Source organism: Camponotus floridanus, unplaced genomic scaffold (assembly GCF_003227725.1).
Source record: "Camponotus floridanus strain SB8 unplaced genomic scaffold, Cflo_v7.5 scaffold22, whole genome shotgun sequence".
Classification (NCBI taxonomy): Eukaryota; Metazoa; Arthropoda; class Insecta; order Hymenoptera; family Formicidae; genus Camponotus; species Camponotus floridanus.
In genome coordinates this window covers 306,471-330,596 of record NW_020229348.1, presented here as the reverse complement: position 1 = coordinate 330,596, position 24,126 = coordinate 306,471, and the positions used below count along the sequence as shown (strand labels likewise).

General features: G+C 33.1%; 6 protein-coding genes across 9 annotated transcripts; 4 read left to right on the top strand and 2 right to left on the bottom strand.

Moving 5' to 3' along the window:
- The first annotated feature begins 3,259 nt into the window (after positions 1-3,259).
- LOC105258656 (pre-mRNA-splicing factor ATP-dependent RNA helicase PRP16) lies at positions 3,260-7,387 on the top strand. 2 transcript variants are annotated; one of them, XM_011270075.2, is made up of 4 exons: positions 3,260-3,289; positions 3,679-5,320; positions 5,411-5,554; positions 5,641-7,387. In XM_011270075.2, the coding sequence occupies exons 2-4, from the start codon at positions 3,725-3,727 to the stop codon at positions 7,309-7,311; spliced, it is 3,411 nt and encodes a 1,136-aa protein (XP_011268377.1). In that variant the 5' UTR covers positions 3,260-3,289; positions 3,679-3,724; the 3' UTR covers positions 7,312-7,387. The 2 variants fall into 2 exon arrangements, with proteins under 2 accessions (XP_011268377.1, XP_011268376.1); XM_011270074.2 differs by lacking the exon at positions 3,260-3,289 and adding an exon at positions 3,412-3,512.
- Positions 7,388-8,656: 1,269 nt separating this feature from the next.
- Positions 8,657-12,945, bottom strand: LOC105253554 (N-alpha-acetyltransferase 25, NatB auxiliary subunit). Its single transcript, XM_011261666.3, has 10 exons — positions 12,645-12,945; positions 12,281-12,505; positions 11,937-12,190; positions 11,592-11,815; positions 11,164-11,473; positions 10,689-10,993; positions 10,326-10,584; positions 9,996-10,241; positions 9,272-9,883; positions 8,657-9,053 (listed from the first exon to the last, which is right to left on the bottom strand). The coding sequence occupies exons 1-10, from the start codon at positions 12,703-12,705 to the stop codon at positions 8,820-8,822; spliced, it is 2,730 nt and encodes a 909-aa protein (XP_011259968.1). The 5' UTR covers positions 12,706-12,945; the 3' UTR covers positions 8,657-8,819.
- A 450-nt stretch (positions 12,946-13,395) lies between these two features.
- LOC105253564 (replication protein A 32 kDa subunit) lies at positions 13,396-14,581 on the top strand. The gene is made up of 2 exons (XM_011261678.3): positions 13,396-13,782; positions 14,067-14,581. Exons 1-2 carry the CDS (start codon positions 13,533-13,535, stop codon positions 14,534-14,536), a joined length of 720 nt encoding a protein of 239 aa, XP_011259980.1. The 5' UTR covers positions 13,396-13,532; the 3' UTR covers positions 14,537-14,581.
- Positions 14,582-15,640: 1,059 nt separating this feature from the next.
- Positions 15,641-17,860, top strand: LOC105253583. The gene is made up of 7 exons (XM_011261697.3): positions 15,641-15,810; positions 15,886-16,471; positions 16,653-16,711; positions 16,800-16,925; positions 17,023-17,181; positions 17,256-17,441; positions 17,530-17,860. The coding sequence occupies exons 2-7, from the start codon at positions 16,165-16,167 to the stop codon at positions 17,668-17,670; spliced, it is 978 nt and encodes a 325-aa protein (XP_011259999.1). The 5' UTR covers positions 15,641-15,810; positions 15,886-16,164; the 3' UTR covers positions 17,671-17,860.
- On the bottom strand, positions 17,837-18,941 carry LOC105253574 (40S ribosomal protein S23). The gene is made up of 3 exons (XM_011261689.2): positions 18,769-18,941; positions 18,247-18,406; positions 17,837-18,173 (listed from the first exon to the last, which is right to left on the bottom strand). The coding sequence occupies exons 1-3, from the start codon at positions 18,770-18,772 to the stop codon at positions 17,906-17,908; spliced, it is 432 nt and encodes a 143-aa protein (XP_011259991.1). The 5' UTR covers positions 18,773-18,941; the 3' UTR covers positions 17,837-17,905.
- A 1,247-nt stretch (positions 18,942-20,188) lies between these two features.
- On the top strand, positions 20,189-24,054 carry LOC105253594. Of its 3 annotated transcripts, none has more exons than XM_011261709.3 (5): positions 20,189-20,333; positions 20,760-20,895; positions 21,020-22,196; positions 22,363-23,091; positions 23,163-24,054. In XM_011261709.3, the coding sequence occupies exons 2-5, from the start codon at positions 20,842-20,844 to the stop codon at positions 23,954-23,956; spliced, it is 2,754 nt and encodes a 917-aa protein (XP_011260011.1). In that variant the 5' UTR covers positions 20,189-20,333; positions 20,760-20,841; the 3' UTR covers positions 23,957-24,054. The 3 variants fall into 3 exon arrangements, with proteins under 3 accessions (XP_011260011.1, XP_011260027.1, XP_011260019.1); XM_011261725.3 differs by having other exon boundaries at positions 20,201-20,282; XM_011261717.3 differs by lacking the exon at positions 20,189-20,333 and adding an exon at positions 20,427-20,513.
- Positions 24,055-24,126: the final 72 nt, after the last annotated feature.

Below are 24,126 nucleotides of genomic sequence, written 5' to 3'. Positions count from 1 at the left end.
ATAATTACTCTCTGTTCCTTTCTTCTGGGCTAGAATATATTTTAATTTTTATTATTACTACAAAATATAAAAATTAATTTATGCATCTTTGAAACTTGAACAATTAATTAATTGATCTTGATTATTTTGATGCATCTATATTTTTGTATTTATTCCAGACCAAGACATTATACTTAGGTATAATGTGTTTTGCAACTAACTGTTTAAGCTCGATCGCTTTGGAAGTTGGTTCATACGGCTCATTCCGTTCTTTTTCGAGACCCGCTGTTTTTAATAATTTATTACGTCGAAATTACAGTAACTAAAACTCTCGTTCCATATGATTAAACGACAGAGGGGGAGGGAGATACGATAACGTAGAAAATGACTTTCTATTTAACATAGATTTAAGAATTAAGATAATAGTGACAGACATGCTTGCGGCATTGGTGTCAACAATAATGCTAACGATTGGAGACATATATGGAATCCCGTATCTTTACTTGCCATGGCTTATCAATACTATCGAAGGAATAGCTTTTTATGAAGGACCAGCTCTTTTCGGATTAGCGTATAACGTGTTACCTAATGCAAGCATACCGGCAGGACTGTTTATATTTATAACATTGTTTTTATACGGTAAAAATACTAAAATACATGCACTTTAGATCAAAAAGTTTTATTATAGATATGGCAAAGAATTATTTAATTTAAATAAAATTTAATTCAAATTACAGCAATAATAATTTATAATGTTGAAGTCTTTTTTAAAAGTTGTTGAAGTCTTCTTTAATATCAATACTTTTATTTTTCTGAAAATATAAATTTTACTATACGGGGTGTTTCATAAGTGGGCAAAATTTCAGGAATGGATTCCTCATGCTTAGAGAAGAAAAAAAAGTTAATCAACATAGGTCCGGAAATGATTAGTTTTTGAGTTATTAAGATTTTTGTGATACAAAATTTTGTCTCATTTCTCGTCTTAGAAGTCCTTTTACAAACATCAACAATGTTTTTCAGGTCGCCGAACTTGAAAAATAATGTTGATGCCTGTAAAAGGACTTCTAAGACGAAAAATGAGACAAAATTTTGTATTACAAAAATCTTAATAACTCAAAAACTAATCATTTCCGGATCTATGTTGATTTTTTTTCTTCTCTAAGCATGAGGAATCCATTTCTGAAATTTTGCCCACCACTTATGAAACACCTTGTATAAATATTTTTTTTATACATAACATCATATAGGCAAAAAATTTATATAAAATATCATATATTCTCAAATATTTGCATTTGTTATGATAGCATATATAAAATCTTTTTTTATTATATCATATTGCTAAATTTTAAAAATAATTTATTAATTTACATTTGCGATATACAATTAAGTACAATTAAAGATAACTATAATTGCATTTTATTATTTTTTAGTGGAAGAACTATGTATTTGGAAAGATGTTTTTGTGAACTTTCAACGTAGCTGGACAAATTATAATAAAAATAATAATTTGAATGCAAAATCCGTAGAAATGATGAATAAAGAATTATGCAATGAAAATAAAGGAAATCTAAACGTATCTTCAGAAAAATTGAAAGATCACCAAGAAATCGCAAAAGTTGTAAAAAATAATTTATCGATCAAAAATCGTAGTAAAAGCCTGTTTACAGAAGTGACTGGTTAAATCAATAAATTGAAGTATCATACATCAATATACATGATATATTAATTTCGGTATATATATTTAATTAATTCTAACCTATATATTGAAATAATAATAAGAATTGCTGTAAAGCCTAATTAGAAGTTTTTAGACTACCATATATATTATTATAGAATATTATAATATTATATATGATTATATAGATTTGATGTAGCTAAATTACTCGGCTAAATATATTTATTTGCCTAGACTTAAATTTATATAATAAAAAGCATCAAGCGGGTCCTTAGAGATAGGTAGATAGATAGATAGATAGATAAAGAGAGAGAGAGAGAGAGAGAGAGAGAGAGAGAGAGAGAGAAGAGAGAGAAGAGAAAAAAGAAAAGAGAAGATATAAAATGTAATTTGTTACACATGCAACAAAAGTGTACACAAATTTTTTTATGACGTCACAAATTTCTCACATTTTCTCGACATTTTTTTCCGAAATGATTAAAGCATGCAAGAAATAAGGTAACATCGAACTTTAATAGCGCGCGACGTGAAAAAGTACACGCAACGACCTCTGCTTACTTGCATTGTACTTGCATTGTACTTACTTGTATATGTATATATTATGTATATAGCATATGCATGCGATAAGAATATTTCAAGGGAATAAAACTATTACATACCGGTCAATTGTTGCGATAATCGCTCGTCCAATGATTCGCTCGACGTGTTCCCGATACCCGATTCGCGATAATACGATCAGCGTCAAAACGATCGAGACATCATTTCTCTTAACAATTCGACGAATGCATCCGAGATGGTCAGAGAATCGAATCTCCAAAGAATTCGTTTCGTTCGCAAAGTGACAGGATGCCGAGATGCGTAGAGATGCGCACAAATCTTCATATTGGGTATCCTCATTTTGAGAATCGCTCAATCAAGTATCTCGACGATTCTTCGAAATTGTCCGTTTCTTCCCCGCCGCCGACTTAAGCGCGGAAGCAAACTCAACGACACCGAACGATAATAGGGAAGATCGATCAATCGCGAACGGAGATATTGATTAATGCGTTATAACGAGTCCGATATTGATTTTCAACATTTATTCACACTCGCGATCCATTTTTTTACGCGATTATAAGACGCGATACGATCATACTTCGCCACTCCGAACTCGAGGCTGCGCGAACTGGACGCTCGCGCATGCGCGCGCCGTGTTTTCCTTAACCGCCGTCGATTGACAGTCCGTTTAATCGTCAACCGTGACAATCTGCCAGAAAATAATTGCGTAGGTGTATCGAGTACGAGAACACGATGTCCGTTCGCACGCACGAATCATTTTTAATGCGAATATAAAGTGCGAAAAGAGTTAAAAAGTGTCGTTTCATTTTGAACTGAATAAGTCATGGCGCGTAACAAAGTATTTTGCGCATGCGCGCTTAAATTTTAAGGCCATAGAATAGGAAAAATATATAAAGGTCTATAGATTAGCGTCAAATACACATTATAAAGCTTTTTATGAGAAGATCTGCATCAGGATTGGTCAATATTCAATCTCGATATAGCCTGAATATCAGCCATACTTTCTCATCATTTCGATTATTTTTCCTATGGTATTTCTATAGTGGTTCTTGGTATTCTTCATCAAGTGTATATTTTGTAGGTTATTTTGTTATGTGAAAAATATTTGAAATACTATTTTGAAAAGCATTGAAATCATATTATTTAAATGTATCTTAGTAAATTTGTAAAATATTTAGTGTGTGAATGGTTTTGTAATTTTATAATTTTGTAATATAATGCTGTTCTTATTATGACAGTTGTTGATGTGATAAGATCTTTTACTGATATTGATGTATTACTTTACATAAAAATACTTTAGGTCAGTTAATAATTTTTAAAATATTAATTCCTTATATTTAATAATTAAACATTAAATTTCTTCAAGTTTTAAATAATCCAATCATTATATATTTCTTAATCTTTCTAGCGAAATGTATTCCATTTATTCAGTTGTACCTAACATAATTTAATTATATTTATTTCAGGAGATAGTAATATTCTACTGAAATTTAGTAAATTGCTGAAAAAAAGATGTCAGATGACTCAAGCTTGTATAAACTAGATGGAATTGATGGAAATGAAGCAGGAGGCCTCATTATTCGTAAGAAAACTTCAGATCATACTTTTAAGAAGCCTTCTCTGTTAGGACTCGAGAAGCTTGCGGAACGAAAAAGAAGAGAACAGTCACAGGAACCTACTAAACCTACTAGTTCAAGGTCTGAAAAATCTGAAGGAAAGGACAGGAGATATCGATCTTATGAAGAAGAAACTCCTACTCACACTGGTGGTGTCAACACTGAAGCACAACGGAGATTAGAATCACGGCTCAAGCGTCAAAGATTAAATGTAGATGATAGAGGTTCTAGAAATTCACACAGGAGTCGTGAAAGAGACCGAGATAGGCGAAGAGACAGGGACAGAGAAAGTCGAGGCAGAGATAGTGTGAGGCAAACGCCTCTTAGATTTAAAGATGAACCCCAGACACCCAAATTCCGAACGAAAGATCCCACTTCCAAGAGCAATTGGGACGATGACGAAGATGAAGAACCGCGACGATCGAGCTGGGATCATCCGACACCGAATATTTACAACAGAGATGGCAGGACAGATCGCGACAGCATCAGAAGCGAATTTACTCCTTCTTATAAATATAATTCTTGGAACAAAGATTTTAAGAGTTCTGGTGCCACTCCAATGGTAGATGGAGAGGAAAAGGAATTGTGGGAGGAGGAACAGCAAAGATTGGATAGAGAATGGTACGGGTTGGACGATGGAGAGAACAATGCTTTTGCCAATGTGTCCGAGGAATACACACGAAAGAAGGAAATGGAACTGGAGGCCAGGAGACAGAAACGCCTTTCCGCACAACAACGACAAATAAATAAAGATAATGAATTGTGGGAGCGTAACCGTATGTTAACATCGGGAGTTGTCAGCTCGTTGGAACATGATGACGACCCCGATGACGAGGGTGAAGCGAGAGTTCACTTGCTGGTTCATAATGTAGTCCCGCCATTCCTGGATGGTCGCATCGTATTTACAAAACAACCAGAACCAGTTGTACCTGTGCGCGATCCTACATCTGATATGGCTCTCGTAGCGAGGAAAGGTTCAGCGCTGGTCAAGGCATATCGCGAACAAAAGGAAAGGCGTAGAGCACAAAAAAAGCATTGGGAATTGGCTGGAACACACATTGGCAATATTATGGGTGTACACGATCGGCGTAAGGACGACAAGGAACATGCGGGACAAGAAACAGATTTTAAAGCCGGACAAAAATACGCACGGCATATAGGAGCAGGAGAAGTAACGGGGGAAGCTAGGCATAGATCTATTCAACATCAAAGAAGAAGTCTCCCCGTATTCGCGGTACGCCAAGAGCTGCTGAACGTTATCAGAGAGAATAGCGTTGTCATAATAGTAGGTGAAACAGGTAGCGGTAAGACGACTCAATTGACGCAATATCTTCACGAAGACGGATACAGTCGTTACGGTATAATTGGTTGTACTCAGCCTCGAAGAGTAGCTGCTATGTCTGTTGCGAAAAGAGTGTCTGATGAAATGGCAACTGCTCTAGGTGACAAAGTCGGATATGCAATACGTTTTGAAGATTGTACTTCGAAGGATGTAAGTATAATATATATTTCTTTTAAATTTCTCCAAATTTGTTTCGACCTATAATTAACTAATATTATATAATTGATCTTATTTTTGCAGACAATCATCAAATATATGACTGATGGTATTCTATTGAGAGAAAGTTTGAGAGAAGGGGATTTGGATCGTTACAGTGTTGTCATAATGGACGAAGCTCATGAACGGTCGCTTTCCACTGACGTATTATTCGGTCTTCTCAGAGAGGTATTGCGCGTTCAATTTATTTTTTATCTTGTATTATCCAACTACTTTCTTTCCTTAAACAATCCTTTTAACTTAAATATTTATAGGTGGTTGCTAGACGACACGATCTAAAATTAATTGTAACTTCCGCAACGATGGATTGCAGCAAATTCTCTGCTTTCTTCGGTAACGCGGCAACGTTTCAAATACCTGGACGCACGTTTCCCGTCGAGGTGTTGCATGCGAAGAATCCGGTCGAAGATTATGTAGACGCGGCTGTAAAGCAAGTCATGCAGATTCATTTGCAGCCTAAAAGTGGCGACGTACTAGTCTTCATGCCTGGTCAGGAGGATATTGAAGTCACTTGCGAAGTTTTGAAGGAACGTTTAGCTGAAATCGAATCAGCACCATCTCTCTCTATACTGCCTATCTATTCCCAATTACCGTCGGATCTGCAGGCAAAAATCTTCCAACGGTCTGAAGGTGGTCTTCGCAAGTGCGTCGTGGCAACTAATATAGCAGAAACGTCGCTAACAGTCGACGGAATCGTTTTTGTTGTCGATTCTGGATATTGTAAACTGAAAGTATATAATCCTCGAATAGGTATGGACGCTCTGCAGGTATATCCTGTTTCGAGAGCCAACGCCGATCAACGGCAAGGAAGAGCTGGTCGTACCGGTCCTGGTCAGTGTTACAGATTGTACACACGGAGACAATATTTAGACGAATTATTATTAACTGGTGTTCCTGAGATACAACGTACAAATTTAGCTAATACAGTGCTTCTATTGAAATCATTGGGAGTACAGGATCTATTGGCATTCCATTTTATGGATCCGCCACCACAAGATAATATATTAAACTCGTTATATCAGTTGTGGATTTTGGGCGCACTCGATCATACTGGACGTCTGACCGCCCTTGGCCGGCAAATGGCCGAGTTTCCTTTGGATCCACCTCAATGCCAGATGCTCATAGTCGCCTCGCAACTCAACTGCACTGCCGATATCCTCATTATCGTCTCCATGCTGTCAGTTCCGTCGATTTTTTATCGACCTAAAGGACGCGAAGAAGATTCAGATTCGGCGCGTGAAAAGTTTCAAGTACCAGAATCAGATCACCTAACATATTTGAACGTGTACAATCAATGGAAGGCAAATGGTTATTCAAGTTCCTGGTGTAACGATCATTTCATACATGCAAAGGCGATGCGCAAGGTGCGGGAGGTACGGTCGCAACTCGAAGAAATTCTAAAACAACAAAAAATGGACGTTGTCAGTTGCGGTACCGACTGGGATATCGTGCGAAAATGCATCTGTTCCGCATACTTTCACCAAGCAGCACGTCTGAAGGGTATCGGCGAGTACGTTAATTGTCGTACCGGAATGCCATGTCATCTTCATCCTACCTCCGCGCTATTCGGCATGGGATTCACGCCTGATTACGTCGTATACCACGAACTCGTAATGACTGCCAAGGAATACATGCAATGCGTTACCGCGGTAGATGGTCATTGGCTGGCCGAATTGGGTCCCATGTTCTTTAGTGTGAAAGAGACTGGTAGAAGTGGTCGCGCGAAACGACGGCAAGCGATGCAGCACCTCCACGAGATGGAGCATCAAATGAAGGAGGCTGAAGAGGAGATGAAGGCACGCGCCCAAGAGCAACTCGAACGCGAACAGGCGTCGGTTCGGAAGAAGGAAATATTAACGCCTGGCATTAGAGAACCGGGCACCCCCGCTCCCTATCGCAACACTCCCGGAAGATTAGGATTATAATCAGTTTTCCTATGTATAGTGTATCTCGACGTGTATACTGTTGCAAATATTTCATTATCTGCTAAGAGGAAAATACATGCACATAGTGTATGTATATATGTATATATATATGTATATATATATGTGTATATATATATATATATATATATATATATATATATATATATATATAATAGGCATTTTTTTTCTCTATAACGCAGTTCCGTATAGAAAAACTACTAGTGTACATCTAGTAGTTAAAATTATATGTAATCATATATAATTAAAATCATAAAAAGAGAATGACAATATAATCCAACAATTTATCACTATGACACGCTCTCCCAGCATGTAGCATCAGAGATAAATTTCATGATTAATTTATTGATTATTAGATTTCTATGCTTCTTTTACAGCACAAAAACCATATATTTATAATGTATAATTACATTATAATGATTACTTTCCTATTCAGATATATTTTCTGATTAAATACAGAAATGGATAAATATACATAATTGATAATTAAAAAATTCTTTAAGTAATGATTATTGTACAGACTACTATGTGTTAAATATTGATGTTAAATGTGATATATATATATATATATATATATATATATATATATAATTTTTGTAAATAAAACTATTTTTATCGTAATATCGACAAAATATTGAAAAACTCATAACTATTTTTGTGTAATTTTTGATATGTAATTATTCAATCCGATCAAATAATTAAAAAACATTAATATAGTTTCGATCACGTTAATTATGTGCTAATCAATAAACATAGATTTAAAGGTTTTAAAACAAAATACCCATTCTCTTTTAAGTGAAATAATTATACATATACATATAATATACATAAAATAAATGCAATTGTTTTTAGTCATGCTAGAAATTACGAAAATTAAGTAAAGAATTTATCAATTACAGACTGACTTCTCCAGAATTGTTTGAATCAACAAACTTATTACTTCTAAATAATTTATTCATATGTATAAAAGGAAAAAGTGGAATTTAAAAATGTGGATTTAAAAACAATATATACCATAAATATTATATTAAAAAAAAATTACATAAAATACTTGACTTTAAACCATGAACAAATATAGACTTTCTATAAAATATATAGATAAAATTATTTTATTTTAATGAAAAAATGGCGTATAATTAAAGGTGCATAAGTCTTTAACTTTAAACTTAATCCGTTTTTTAAATGTAAAAATTCTATATACTTTGAAAGAGTGTTAGACTATTTGAGTTATTACATATGCACACACCTATTATTTTGAAGGATTCAAGGAACATCATATGAGCTGATTGAATGGCAGTATCGAAATAATTGTGCAATGCTTTTCACACACAAATAAAAGATTCAGATATTTTAATCAGCATTAAACCATTCATTCATTATTTATAATTGATGGGAGCTAAGAATTATGTACAGAATTCTTGAATCATTTTTTGAAAATTATGAAATAGACGGAGAGATATTGTTCTTTGTACAAATATTGTCAAATAGTTTCAGCTCTTTAAATTACTTAAAAGCCTTAATATAGGCTGAGTACGAGATTTGAGGGATCTGCAACTTTGCCTGAGACTCGCTTGCCCTCGTTTTATAATGCGGTTCATAATAGTGGTACATACATGATCATTCTCATCCAAATCTGTATGTAATTCATATTTTTCAAATTCTGTTAGGACTGCATCTAAATTTTGAACTCTTTCAGAGAGTAATACAGCTACTTCCCTCCAAACCTATAATGCAATAAATAATCATTATAAAAATTGATTATGCTTTATATAGTGAAATTATATATCATCTCAATAATTAACGATTGTCATATTTGCATAAAAATGAGAGATTATCACATTCAATTCCATGTACAAAAAATGTTGCAAGATTATTATATTATTATGCTTTAAAACTTTAAATTAATATTAAAAATTTATTTTCATATAGAAGAAATAATTACCTTAGTCTCGTTAGTTTCATTTATCATGTTCGATTCGATTTTCTTATTGCATTTCTTTTTATTTTTCTTTTGTGAAGCATGTGGTTTCGATTTTACCGCATATACGCTACATATAGCGCTAATGATCGCTAAAGATTCGCTACAAGTTGCGGCTCTGAATAAAAAGTTTTTAAAAGATATTGGCGTATCCCGCTCGGGAATAGGTAATGTTTGTAAGCAAAGAGATGTTTGCAGCATTTGTATACAATCAAAGTCTGGATAAGATGACTGAGAAAGTGAATTTGCAAGGCACGCTATAGTTCTCAACTGCTCAGAATAATGAGCTTCGCGTAATCTTTCTACAGCATCTAGCGGAACCAATATTTTGCATGGTCTATTCCGTTTTCCGTCCGTTTCAAATTTTTGTAATATTTTTGGGATGATTTCTTCATCCAATTCTTTAAGCTCGGTAGATATTTGAGAAAGAAAATTTGAAGAAGATTTTGCACTTGCGGCCAAAATACGTAGTATAGCATTTCTCGCTGCAAGCAGTCTTAACATACATACACGCGTCTCCTCTTGCATTCTTGAATCTTTTTCATTCTGATGAAGTGGCTCCCACCCACGAACAACCTATTTAACGCCATAATTTATAAAATTTATTACTGGTAAAATTTGAATGTCTCTCTCTCTCTCTCTCTCTTACATTTTATTAAATTATATCTCTCTTGTCAAATATATTTACCTCCAAGTCACGATTATCTCGTAGAGATGCCCATCTAATTGTATCAAGATGAGGTTGTATATGCATACTATTCAAAGTAGAAATCAAAGAGGCAGTACTATCACACCAACATAAATCGAGTAACATCTTATCTACAGTTGTCATAGCAAAATGAAATGAATTATCTAATCGTTCTCTCAGTTCAACAAATTCCTGTATTTTTATAAAGCTGCCATATTTATATGCAAACGTTAAATGATCTGCACTCTAAAAAAATAATTCATGAATTAAATTTAAATAGATATATATTCTCGTCCATTTCTTAAATCTATTATACTTGAAAACACATACATCCTTATAGTTTGCTATGAAAAATTTCGCTGTATGATCAAGAGTTGTTGAGGCCAGAGGCAAGTTACCGAGAGGTGCGAGAAGAGGCGCATAGAGATGACCCAGTGAATCTAGTTGAAGGTGCTTTACATCAAGTAATGCGAAAGTATGATCAGCCGCGACCACTAGACCAGCCTCCAAGTAAATACGCACGAGCAAAATTTTGATGTGAAAATTTACAGGACTCGACAGAAGACCGTGTTCCAATAACGACATTGCCCTGTAAATCCATCGTTTCAAAAATGTGCATGTTTTCAAAATATTAGCAATTTCTTATTAATATCATAGATAGCTTTGTTATTATATACAAAAATATATTATTACTTATAAAGAAAAGACGCATCACTAGTATCAACCCATAATTGATGCAACAAATGTGTAGCTAATAGAATATATGGATCCGCCGGACAGAAATCAGTTGGCAATCTATCTTGCATTGGACATAATTCAATGCCTTTTTTATATAAATCGCATAATCGCTTTATTAATTGTTCCTGTTTGTTTCTATCTGCCAAAGGAGGATGATGGAAACCACAAATACGCCGCAATTGCTCTAAATGAATATGCCTTTGCATCTGTCGTACAGTAGTAGGAAACTCATCTGATGTAACGCCAACATCTTTCTCAATCTACAATATTATAAATAATTACATTAAGCAATTTTAAAATATTTTAGTTAATCTTATTGAAATAAATAAGAAATGCAGTTGATGCATCTGATTTTAATATTTCTAATATATCATATATAAATATATTAAAACTTAAAAATTTCTTCACAGATTAATCTGAATCTCCTTACCTTTTCAAATAATTCAAACTTCATCTTGGACGTAAGTAGATTTAAATATAATCGCAAATCACCAACTACACAGCCTTTTTCTCCAAATTGAACAAAATATTGATGCATGAAGTTTACAGCTTGCAAATTGCACTGTACATCTTCACTATCATAGGCGCGTTTTAATAAATCTAAACGAGCCAAATATGGTGCACGAATTCCCTTTTCAGATGTATTAATAATATTGTTAAGAAAATCCAAGCATTCTGTCGGTTGTTGAAATTTTAAGGCCGCCAAAAGATAATTTTGATAAAATGCCCAATTGTCATTGCTACATAATAAACATGACAATTTTACATATAAATATTGAGGGAGAAATCAATATATTATCAAGATATCATGAATATAAAATAGTGTTTAAAAGAAAGAATATTGCCAATTGTACTCACTTTTTTTTAATAAGTTCGCGATATGCATTAGCAGCCTCGGGAAAGCGTTCTAGTTTTAACAGAATTGTAGCTTTCTGTTGTGGTACATATGATAAATGCGAAGCTAAAGGACTAGACAACACATTCAATATTTCTTCATTTTTGTCTTGCAATTCCAAAATCATTAAATAAAGTTGCACTTCTTGTTCCGCTTCCATTTTTCCTTCTCTTACTAATTTTAGGACCTAAAAAACTCAAAACAATTATATTAATCATTTTCACAATATCTATTTATATATAAATAAGTAACTTTTTGTAACAAACATATGCAGTTACAATTACATCAAAAAATAATAATGAACAAACCATTCTTTCTGCCAATGGTAAAATAATTCCTTTTGCTAATTTTTGGTCCGAATGAATGGCTTGCATCACTGTACTCATAACAGCCCAGAAATAATATGGATTCTTAGGTTTCATTTTGTACAAGGTAAGAGCAGTTTGCTGCTGTTTTTTGTAGTCTCCAAGACGAACATATGACATAAAAAGATGCGTCAAAAGTTCCTCGTTATTAGGATCGGCTTTTGCAGCAGCTTCATACACCTCGCTAATTTTGTCAGCTATAAATTCAATAAAAGGAATATTTAAAACAATACGATAACCATATAATTCTCATATATTTTTCAAAAATAAGCAAGTTAAAATCTTACGTTGATGAATCTCTCTATAACAGATCGTCATCGCTTGGAGGGTCGAATCTTCACATGGTATCTCTGACCGCACTTTGTCCATAATAATTTGGCACTCACTCTCCTTACCTAGCCGCAATAGGGCCAGAGCCTTGAGTACCCTGGCGCATTGATTACTCGGGTGTTTCTTAAGTACCTTGTCCGCTTCTTGGAGCGCCTTTTTATTGTTGCCATTATCTAGCCAGTCTGAAACCCAGAGGAACTTCACTGGGTGCTGTTATATAACCTCGTCATCCTTAATTCCGAAGATACGACCAGACAGTTCGACGGGGATGAGCACATCGGATACCAGATCCGATTTCGTTATCGATAAAATTATACGTACCATAAATCGGTCGCAAACGACGTTCGTTCACCGTGTTGTCCACATGGGTTTTAGACGCCATGATACTTTTTATGGTAACATAAAATCAACAAACCGGAGACACGAACAACCCCCGATCTTCTCGATTCATCTTCAACGAGATTAAAGGCGGATTCGAATTATTCAGATATCTTTACACGTCAAATCAGCTTGAACCCGATAGCCGTGCAAACTATCGCGCAAAAATATTTTTATTCCTGCCCCTTAGAAAAGCATGAGTGTGTAAAAAAGACCGGCAGCGCACACTGCAGGTCTGTTCTTTATAGTTGCATCATGTTACATTTTTCGCTCGCAAGTGAGATATATATATATGATTGTTGAAGAGAAAAAGATAACAGACACGCAGACGTGCAGCTACTTTCTATTTGACATTAGTATCAGACTTAGCCCATATCGGGTATCTTAATCGAAATTTGACTCATAACAAGAGAAGATAAAATTTCTCTATTCTGATTGGTCAAATTTCAATCTTAATTGTCAATATATGGACTTATGGATTGACATAAGATTGATCAATGAAAACGCGAAGAAATCTTTTTTTAAATTCTGATTGGTCGTCCCATGCAATCCCTCAATCTGACGTGGAGTTTGTTCTTTTTAGCTGCACTGCTATACTTGTGCAATAAGTTAGAAAGAGACAAACATACTTTCTTTCATTCTAACTAATCGCACTAGTGCAGCTAAAAAGAACAGACCCATGATCTGTCAAACTGGAAATGTGACATAACATTCTATTCTAACCTAACTTAATCCAACCAACTCGAATTTCGCGCGCAAGTTCAGTCTTGTTTATTGCTTAATATACAACGTGTTTCCAGTTCCAAAAGTTAAGCTTGCGAACCCACAATCATGTGGAATGAAAGCTCCACGAATTTTGGAGGCGGATTTCTGGACGAAAGCACGCAAGGAGGAACCGCGAAGAAGTCGCAAGATAGTGACAAAAGTATTGCCCCCGTAATGATAAAACACATCACATCCGCAACAGGAGATGGCCTGCAGATTGCCGGCAAAACTGTAAATACTTTAACATTCGTCGGAGTCATACGTAATATTGAACAGGATACAACAAAAATCTCTTTCAGTATTCAGGATGACACAGGTACATTGTGTAAATTATTTCGATTTTAATGACACACATATATATATATATATATATATATATATATATATATATATATATATATGTATGTGTATAAATTGCAAAAAGTTTTGCTAGATTAATATTTTATAAATTACTCGAATAATAATTCATATACATTAAAAACATTGTACAATTAGAAAACTTTTGAAACACTTGCAATATTTATTTATTTGAATATTCTTAAACTATAATTATAGTTATGTTTGATAAGCTTTGATTTTGATTTGTAATTTATGTTGCAGGTACTGTCACAGCTGTCAAGTGGTTAGAAGCAGATAAGAATCCTCTAGAAAGTATTTGTACGCAAATTAATACATATGTGCGCATTTATGGATTAATACGTAATCAAAATAATCAACAACATGTGCTGATTGTGCGCATGTTTCCTCTTGAAGATTTAAATGAACTGACTTGTCACTTTATGGAAGTCATCTATTTTATATTGAAGGCTAAGAAACCTGCGGAAGAATCCACATTATCTAATTTACCTACAACATTTGATAATACAATGAGTGGTATGTCATCCGAACAAGTAGCGGTTCTCGAAGTTGTTCGATCGGCAAATGATTCAGAATGTGGTATCGAGAAACGTGATATTCTGACACGAGTGCCAAAACATATTATACCTCGCATCAATGAAATATTAGAATTTCTTCTCTGTGAAGGGCATATTTACACAACCAGTTCAGAAGATTTCTTTAAAGCTACCTAAATGGATATTGACAGGAAATCTTATCTAAATTTATATTTAATATAAACTTTAAAAAATTTATATCTAATATAAAATTTCAAATTTACTATAAAAAGTTTACATCCATTAATTTTTTTCTTCAGCTAAGACTATATAACAAATTAGAAATATATTTTTCTTATTTATCAATAACAAATGAATGATATCGAAAAGATAATTTTGTGTTAATTACATATAAATGTATACTACTTAAATTAAAATATTTCAAAATGTTATAAATAATAAAATATTTTTTATACAATATCTCTGGAAGAACATTTCTTTATAGTCGATTAATTCTATATATAGATTACATCATATATACTGGCTGTGTTCCAAAATTCACAGTACTGAAAATCTATAGCTTACGTGACTTGTGCCTGGTTGCACCAACGTTATTTTAGCTTTAAGCAAAACTTAAATATATGTGTCTTTATTTATTTAGAAAGAGAGATAAAGATAGATATATATTTAAGGCCGGTATTCATAGTCCGATCTTATATTTGAAATCTTCTTAAATTCGGGCTTGAAATGCTATGCAGCTATTTGATTGATTGAATGAGGTCTTAAGTCAACCTCGAAGCAGACTTAAGTAATCTTAAATATAAGATCAGACTATGAATACCGGCCTAAAGGCTATAGCACACTCTTTCCATAAGACATGACAGTAAGGTTTCGGGACTAAAAGCGGGCCATAATATCTCTGTCTTCTCTCTGATACGAGTCTCTCATCTTATTGAACTTTATTATTCATGTTGTTTGAAATTTTATTATTGTTTTTAAATATATACAGAGTTGTATGTGTATATTGTCTTCTGTTAATATTTCTTTAAAATAATATAACAAATGTTGCGAGTTGAGATAATTATAATTTCTTCATGTTTTCTCACTCGCAGTTAAATGTTTTTCTGAGTTTTTTCATGTATATCTGTATCATTTACTACTATCAGAGAGAAACCTGAGAGCGGCCACCTCGCTTTAACGGGCATATTGTCCTAATGCGCCGCCTGACAAAGTGGACGTCAACTACATCCATTATAGTCGATAATAATACACATGGTATCTGAGCTATGGTTCATGTCCGAGCTATGGTTCATATCCGAAAAAAAACGACAGCAGAGAGATTCGAACTCGGGTCAGCGCCGTGACAAGCAGTCATCTTACTTGCACTGCTACGCGCTATTATGAAGTATCACTTTATCGAATTGATTATAACCAACACGCCTGACAAAAAAATTTTTTTTACCAAACATTCGGTATACCAATTGCTATGGCAGCTTGAAGTAAGCATGTAATCGTAATTTTCATAATGTGTTGTATTTTTGTTACAGGACATACAAAGTTGGAAAACTTGTCTGCCAAATACCCTTAAAAAATTAGGATTATGTGAAGATCATTTCGTTATTACATCATAACGAAGAACGTGAAAGCGCGACGAGAGAAAGAGGAATGCAAAATCATAAGCTCGTCGCGTGGCAGTCGCGTGGTCTGTCATTGATGAGACAAAGACAGAACGATGAATTATCGATTCTTATCCGACTGTCCATCTCTGAATAGTTCGGACATGAACCCATATCATAGACACAAACCATGTTTCGTTACCGAGCGTAATGGACATAGTTCACGTCCACTTTGTCAGACGGCGCGTCAAGCATCAAGAAATGTGCCCGTCGAAGCTGATGGCCGCTCTCAGGTTTCTCTCTGCTACTATGAATGATACGAATGATGTTATGATAAGTATATACGATACTTTAATACACTTGCGGTATCCGCATATCACTAACGCGGAGTCAAAAGACTTGGAAAAAACAATTCTTAGTGGTGAAAATCGCATTTGCTTACTCTCTTGGCTGCTGACAGAGAAATCATCATCAATCAACGTACATTTAGAAAAGCTGAAGGATGTTGCTTTGGAAGGTATCCTTATTTTTCTCCATGTCGCGATTGTAATTTCATGGTGTATTTATTTCCAATTAAACCTGGAATAATATTTCTATTTATTATTCTTTATTATTCTATAATAAATATTTGTGTATACAATAATATAATAAACACAATATTATCTATAACATAATAAAAATAGTATATATTTTTTTAGATCAGTTGTTCGAATACTACTCTCAGATTGGAATGTGTAATAACAAGAATATATTATTGGTTTGTTTATAAAATAACACATTTTGTTATATATAAGATATTGATTATTATTATTAATATATTAAAGATATTTTTAATTTTATTTTAGGGTAAATGTTCCTTGAAAGAACAGCTACCGTTTTTAAGATTATTATTGGATTTTATGAGAGAAGTACACATGAAACCCCTTGTGAATATAATTGATATAGAAAAAACATTTGTGGATATTACTAAGGTATGTTATATGTAAGATATGTTAATATTGAATGAATATATAATATAAATCTATTTATATATATTGTGGTTATTAATGTGTATACATTTTTTGTTAGCTGTGTATTGATGATATTAATGAAATACCTTCTCTTTCTGTTAAACCAAAAATAAGTTATACTGAAAGTATTAAGTATTTCGAAGAAAATGAAACAGACGTATCGAATAACGATTGCGAAGATATTAAAACTATTTTGGCTGAAGATTCACATGTAGAGGTATGAAAGGAAAAAGAATTATTAACGAAATTAAAAACATATGTTTAAATTATTATTTTGTATAAATATTATAGACTGATGACAAATCAATTAATGATGAACAGAATGCACTGTTTGAGAAGGAAACAGAGAAATTTATAGAAGCATTTCAGACAATTTCATCTTGGCCAGTACAAACTGGGAATTTAAATAAAGATATTTCTGATTCCATTTGTTCAGACATTAAAAGCATATGCTCTGATTTCGACACATTAAAAAAGGTAGGAAAATTTTAGATTTATTGTATAATTCACTGCGTAATGTAATGTTAATCAATGTCAAAGTATACATCTAATCATATTTGTGCAGATACTGCGAGCAAAAGATGAAATATGTAATATGAAAAATTTACCAATGTTACCGAAGACTGCTACACCTTTCAATAAAATTATAGAAGATATACTTGTTCATAATGAAGAACTCGAAAATTGGAATTTGACAAACAATTGATTTTATATTTATACACAATTTTTGCTACAATCGTAAAGTGTAATTAATTGATATCTAATTCAAATATTTGTAATATACAAGATGTAGAAAAATCTATAAATTGTATCACACGTGCATTATTGGAAATGTTTATGTAAGGTACAGGAAGATGTATTGATAATAAGAATAGAATAAAACAATTATCTTTAAATTACACTTTTATATTTGTCAATACATGTTTCTAGTACTTGACAATTTAAGATCTAGGTCTCTCTTTCTTCTCTTTGTAGAGAGCTAATAGAGAAACATTTGCAACCTTCACCACCTTGAATCGTACTCCAGGAATATCACCGACAGCATGACCCTTACGACCGAAACCCGCCACTAAAACTTCGTCATTTTCCTCAATGTTATTGAGACAACCGTCCCTTGGTACAAAAGCTGTGATCTTTTTTCCATTTTTGATCAGCTGTACTCTGACGCACTTACGGATAGCAGAATTTGGCTGTTTGGCTTCTACTCCTCTGTTAAAAAATAAAATACCATTAAGTTACATACTAAATGCAAATTTTACATATAATAGTACAAACTACGTACACTTTTTCTAAAACAATTCCTTTAGCATGGGAGGCACCACCAAAAGGATTAGCCTTCCATCTGGTTCCCAAATGTGCCTTTTTGTAGTCTTTATCGTTCCATCGCTGCTCACGTCTGTGATTCACGTGCTTGCGCGCCGTGCGAAGACCTCTAGGTTTACCTATAATGCAAAGTGAGTAACTTAATGGTTATGTCCTGTGTAGACTATTTTTCTGGATAAAACATTCTATATTGTCAAGTATTGTTTGTAAATAGAAATATTAAAACAGTATGTATAATATAAAAGCATCATTAATATTCATAATAATCGACATTAATATCTCTGATAATATCGGTATACTTGAAAGACACGCTACAAATACCGAATCAAAGAAAAAATATACGATGCATGTATTTATAAATATTAATAACAAAGGAAAAATAGTGAAAAAATATATTAGCGAAGAATTCATCAAAACTGACATTTTTACAATCGTTTCTTCAAAAATATGATAATTTTACAGAAAAATTCTTTTAACATACCCATGCTTGGTGTGCTTTGTAACCGGAAAGAGTCAATCGTCCATGAGCATGGATACAAATGTATGGTGAATCAAACTGCATCATATCCGTTGTACAGAATCCAATAAGAGGATTTGCATTCTAGGGACTCTAGTGAAGAGTAATAGGGACTTTAGCTAAGAGTAACATTGCACCTGATGCCCTAGTCTTGAAATCGTGCCAAAAAATTTCGTATGCGAAAGTGGCGCTGCGCAATCTTTGATTGGTGTATATTTTTAGATCTAAAATCTATTTCGGTCTTACATTTAAGATTATCTTAAGAACTCATTCAATCAATCAAATAACTACAATGCAGCAATTGATTGGTGGAATGAGAGCTTAAGACAATCTTAAATATAAGATTGGACTATGAATTCCGGCCATAGAATAGGCCTAAAATTTTTAAAGTTACTTACGATATTGCAATATTTAATATGTAGTCTGATAGGGCTTTATGTACATCATATGCAAAATTATCTGAATAAGCGCTATGAAATAATATGAAATAATTAATAGTAGTAATATAAAGTAAAAAAATTAATTTTTTAAGATAAGAAAAATATCTCTGACTCGAATACAAAATTTCATTATAATACATTGGCCGGTATTCATAGTCCGATCTTATATTTGAGATCGTCTTAAGTTCGAGCTTGAAATGCTACGCAGCTATTTGATTGGTTGAATGAGGTCTTAAGTCAATCTCGAAGCAGACTTAAGACGATCTTAAATATAAGATCGGACTATGAATACCGGCCATTGTTAGTCCCGATCTACAATAAATAATTTAAGCCCTAAGCCTTAAAAAATTGACCAATCACAGCCGAGTATTCTCTTCATACTTAACTGTGATTGGTCTCTTAAGGCTTAAGGCTTAAATTACCTATTGTAGACCCAGCCTTATCGATTGATTTGTATCTTATGCAAAACACGTTGCGTATAAATATATGTACACTTTATATGATCATAATAATATAAAACATACGCAGTAGACGATTGCGCAAACAATGTTGATATTCTGAAATAAATCTTCCTTTTTTTCTAAATTAGAGTCTGTCCACAGACAGACGTATTCCATGAGTTGATTAATCGTTTCCTATCGGAAAGCTGACCAATCACGTATCCGTATCCAAAAACTACCCAATCATATGTCTGTGTGTAAGGGGCGCCATATTGCCATGGCTCAAATTACGCATGTCATTGCGCACTCAACCCGTCTGTACGGATCTTTACGATGTTTTAACACTTTTGTTTCTTCCCCTCTCTCATCGTCTCAACCACTCACATTACATCCGAAGCTATCTATTGTTCTCTACGTACCTACGTACAACATACCAGCCTGTAGGATCAAATTTCCCTAATAACTGACCAATAAAATTACTCACGCATTGGTAATATTTTAATACTTCGGTCTCGTGCTGATAAATACCATAAATATCCTGCACAGTGCTTTTGGATCTTTTATCATCTCTCTTTTATTGTGTCGGAAGAACTTTAAGGTGTTGATCCTATTCATTATTTTCTGTCAACTTTGTACCAGCTCCATTAAAGTACGGGCTTTAAGATTCTTATTTCAATTTCTATCCAATTTTTTTTTTGTGAATTCACCTGAAATATTCATATAAGTATTTGTAAGTAAGACAACCTATTCGCTATCTCTTTGTTTTCCGGAAATTCAACGCTTCAGCTTCTCTCTTTAAAGTTACTATTTCCAAGAAAGTAGTAAACATGTAAGATTTGTACTCTATTTTCGAGACAACAGATTTTTCACGAATTCATACGCGGGATTGTTATCAAAACGATCTCGGGAATGCCTTTTCGGAAATGAAGAGTTATCGCAAAACGGCAATTACATCATCGCACAAGCCTTGAATAGATTTCACCTGGTGAAATCGCGATGTTACTCGCGTCAGAAATGTGTTTCGTGATAAAAATTGTATATTACTTTTTTAATTTAATATGTTATTATTTAACAGGAGGTCATTCAAGACAGTTTGGGGAGCGTTAGGTTATATCTAGATTGGCGGTAACGAATTCGAACTCGATTTGAATGAAATCATGGATATGGAGATTATCTGTATTTCTTCTGACGACGAGACGAATTCGCAAAAGGTGTAGTAGAACTGTAATAAAATTTTTCTCACTTTCTCTTTATATATATATATATATATATATTTTATATACTCTTTCGATATATACTTTTTATTCTGATTTAATTTAAAATTTATTGCTGTAGGAAAATAAGACGAAATTAGATAATACTTCTGTCACTTGTGGAAAGATAGAAACTTTATCTAGCGATGATGAAAAAGTAGAAGGAAATAATTTAAAACGAAAAATGTTGACAACAGATACAGAAGAAAAAATTCATAACAATATGGAAAAGAAAAAAAAATTGAACATGTCAAAATCAAGTTATGAATGTCAAAATCAAGTTATGGCATTAGTTGAAACTATATTTAAGCCTGACTTATATCACATATCTAATAATTCTGATAAGTCTGATTTATCTAATAAGTCTGTTCCTGTACAACCAAACAAAAATCAAGAAATAATTGAAAAGCCAAAATTGGTTATAAAAGAGAAGAAAAAGATATCGTATGTTGCACATGACGTTTTTCCGCTCTTTATAAGTTTATGCCTTCAAAAAAGTAAGGATAAGGATAGAAAAGATATGGAAAAAATTATTAATAAATTAAAGAGACGTTACGAAGAGTTAGATCCGGAATACACCAGCTCAGAACATTTTGTTTCGTTTTTAAATGAAAAGCGTGCGGCCATTATGAAAAATGATAAAAAACTATATGTATATATAGAAGAAGTGATGAATGAGATGAAAAGAAAATTCAAAAAAAAATCCCATATATTGCCATCTACAGAAACCTATGATGCAGTTCCCTCTACTTCATACGCTGCAAATAATTTATCAGTTAATAATGCAGCAAAATTAGATTATAGCAATGATAATGAAGAAACTGCAAATCCTCGGACAAAAGATAAAATTAAATTAATATTACAAGCCATGACAAATTGTGAAAGAATAATTAAAAAATTGGAAGAAGCAGAAGTTGATTTCGATAAAGAGGACAATAGTACTTATATGAAAGTTGAAAGATATAAACAAAGGATGGTAGAATTATATAACAAATATTGCGAATTAACGGGAGAAAATACTGATGCGGGGCGCGTATATTTGCGGCCCAAGCATATAAGCTCAACTCGTATTGTTGTTGTTGATCAAGCAATAACAAATTTCATTAATTCCAAAATTGCCCGACGAAATAAGATAAAGAAGACAGGAGCTCTTACAAATGATGTAATATTCCCTGATTATAGAGATATCTTGGAATGTGTTAGTAGATGTAACGATAAAAGAAATTTAGGCTTAGATAGAAAACAACAAAAACAATTGGGTAAGATATATATATTACTTTTAGTATTTACTAACTTTTGTATGTGTGTGGGGAGGGGGGGTGTATCATATAATTTAATGTTATATTTTAAATATTTTATTTGTTATATTTAAATATATTTAATTGTTATATTTATATGTTTATTATTTTGATATATATCTTGCAGCAAGAAAAGCTTTCCTAGAATTAGGAGAACTTTTACAACGCACAAGACGTAACGATTATTGGGATACATTTTCTTTGTATCTTGAAAACGCGGGAGAAGATCCAGCTATAAAAGATAAAGACTTAGCAAATAAATTAATCGATAATCGCACCGAAGGTGAAAAAAGATTAGCTGCCGTATTTGACAAATATACAATGAAACAATATGAAGTAAAGGAGCAAAATGATATTGAAACTTCGGAGGAAGAAGAAGATGAAGAAGGTGAAAGTGTTGTGGATGATAAGATAAAGGATGATATATCTGTGGCTAGTTTAAGTGAAGAGGACAGTGATAATGAGGAGAATATAAATGAAAAAATTAACAAAGTTAAGACAGAGAACAAAGATAACACAGAGAACAAAGTTAACCAAAATAACAGATTGCTTGTAAAAAATGGTATGAGTAATATAAATACAATAAATATATATCGGAAAACGGATAAAGTTATATCAAATAAAACTCTACTAGATACATCGCAACAGAAATACAATGAAAAGGATAAAATAAAAACTCCGATAAAAGAGAATAACATGGTGATATCTGAGAATAAAAATCAAGCAACTGAGAAAATTGTAAATAAAGTATGCAATAATAATATTGTGGCAAAAAATGTGGATGTAAATGCAGAAACACCAGCGGATTCCTTACCAACATGTTCTACAGTAGACTGCACAAGTAATAGGATTGAAGGTTTGTGAATTTAAGTTTTCACACAAAAAATGAGAGAAATCGTAGACATATATTTTACGTGTATGTTGTAGAAGATCTACCTGAGGTGGTAACAGAAGACATGTCCAAAGTAATACCTGGTCCTGTACTACCTGTAATAGAAACGGTAACAGAGGATGTAGCGGATGTAATGCCTGGTGCTGTAGCAGAAATACCGGAACCAATAATGGAAGATATCACAGAGGTGACGATTGCAGGTGAAACAGAGGTAATAACAGATGATGCGACAGATGTAATTGTAACCGAGAATCAACGGGAAGAAGAAAAGAAGCCTCTATTGCGAGTACGATCCTTTGCAAAACCTCCTACAACTTGGGAGGTGGATAGTCGACAGAAAATAGTTAAGATCGCTGAAGAAAATGCATCAAAAGCACCAAATCAACTCAAAGATGTAGTTGATCTGACCAATGATGCAATCAATAAACCATTACCAATTATTAAGACATTGCCTCTTACCAAGTGTACTATACAACTTGGAAACAAGATACTTCCTCTGGTGAAAAGTCAAAGATTGCTTATACCGTCAAATAGGAATATAATCAGTGTTAAAAATATTACAAATAATTATCTAAAGGTAAATACGAAAAGTGAACAAACACCTAAGCGCGATATTTGTGTTCAGTTGCCATCTGCTCAAACAGACACTACTCGACAAAATCAACCACAAAAACCTATCATCACGAGAAACGAGGTGCCCTTTAGAGGAAACGAAACGATATTACGAATTATTCAACAAGGTAAGCCGATTATTGTATCCAAAAACTCGACAGTGCAGTCTGTTTCCAACCAAATAAATGTGCATTTCTCGAAGATAAAACCAAAATGACTAAATGAACCTATAATAAGGGCTATCTTTTTAGATCATTGTTACACGAAAACTAATATAAGCTAATAAATATTTGGGTGTTAATTATTTCTACTATACAAATCAATTATTTCTATTATGTAAATTATGTGATTTATAAGTGAAATATATTGATACATTAATATAATTCT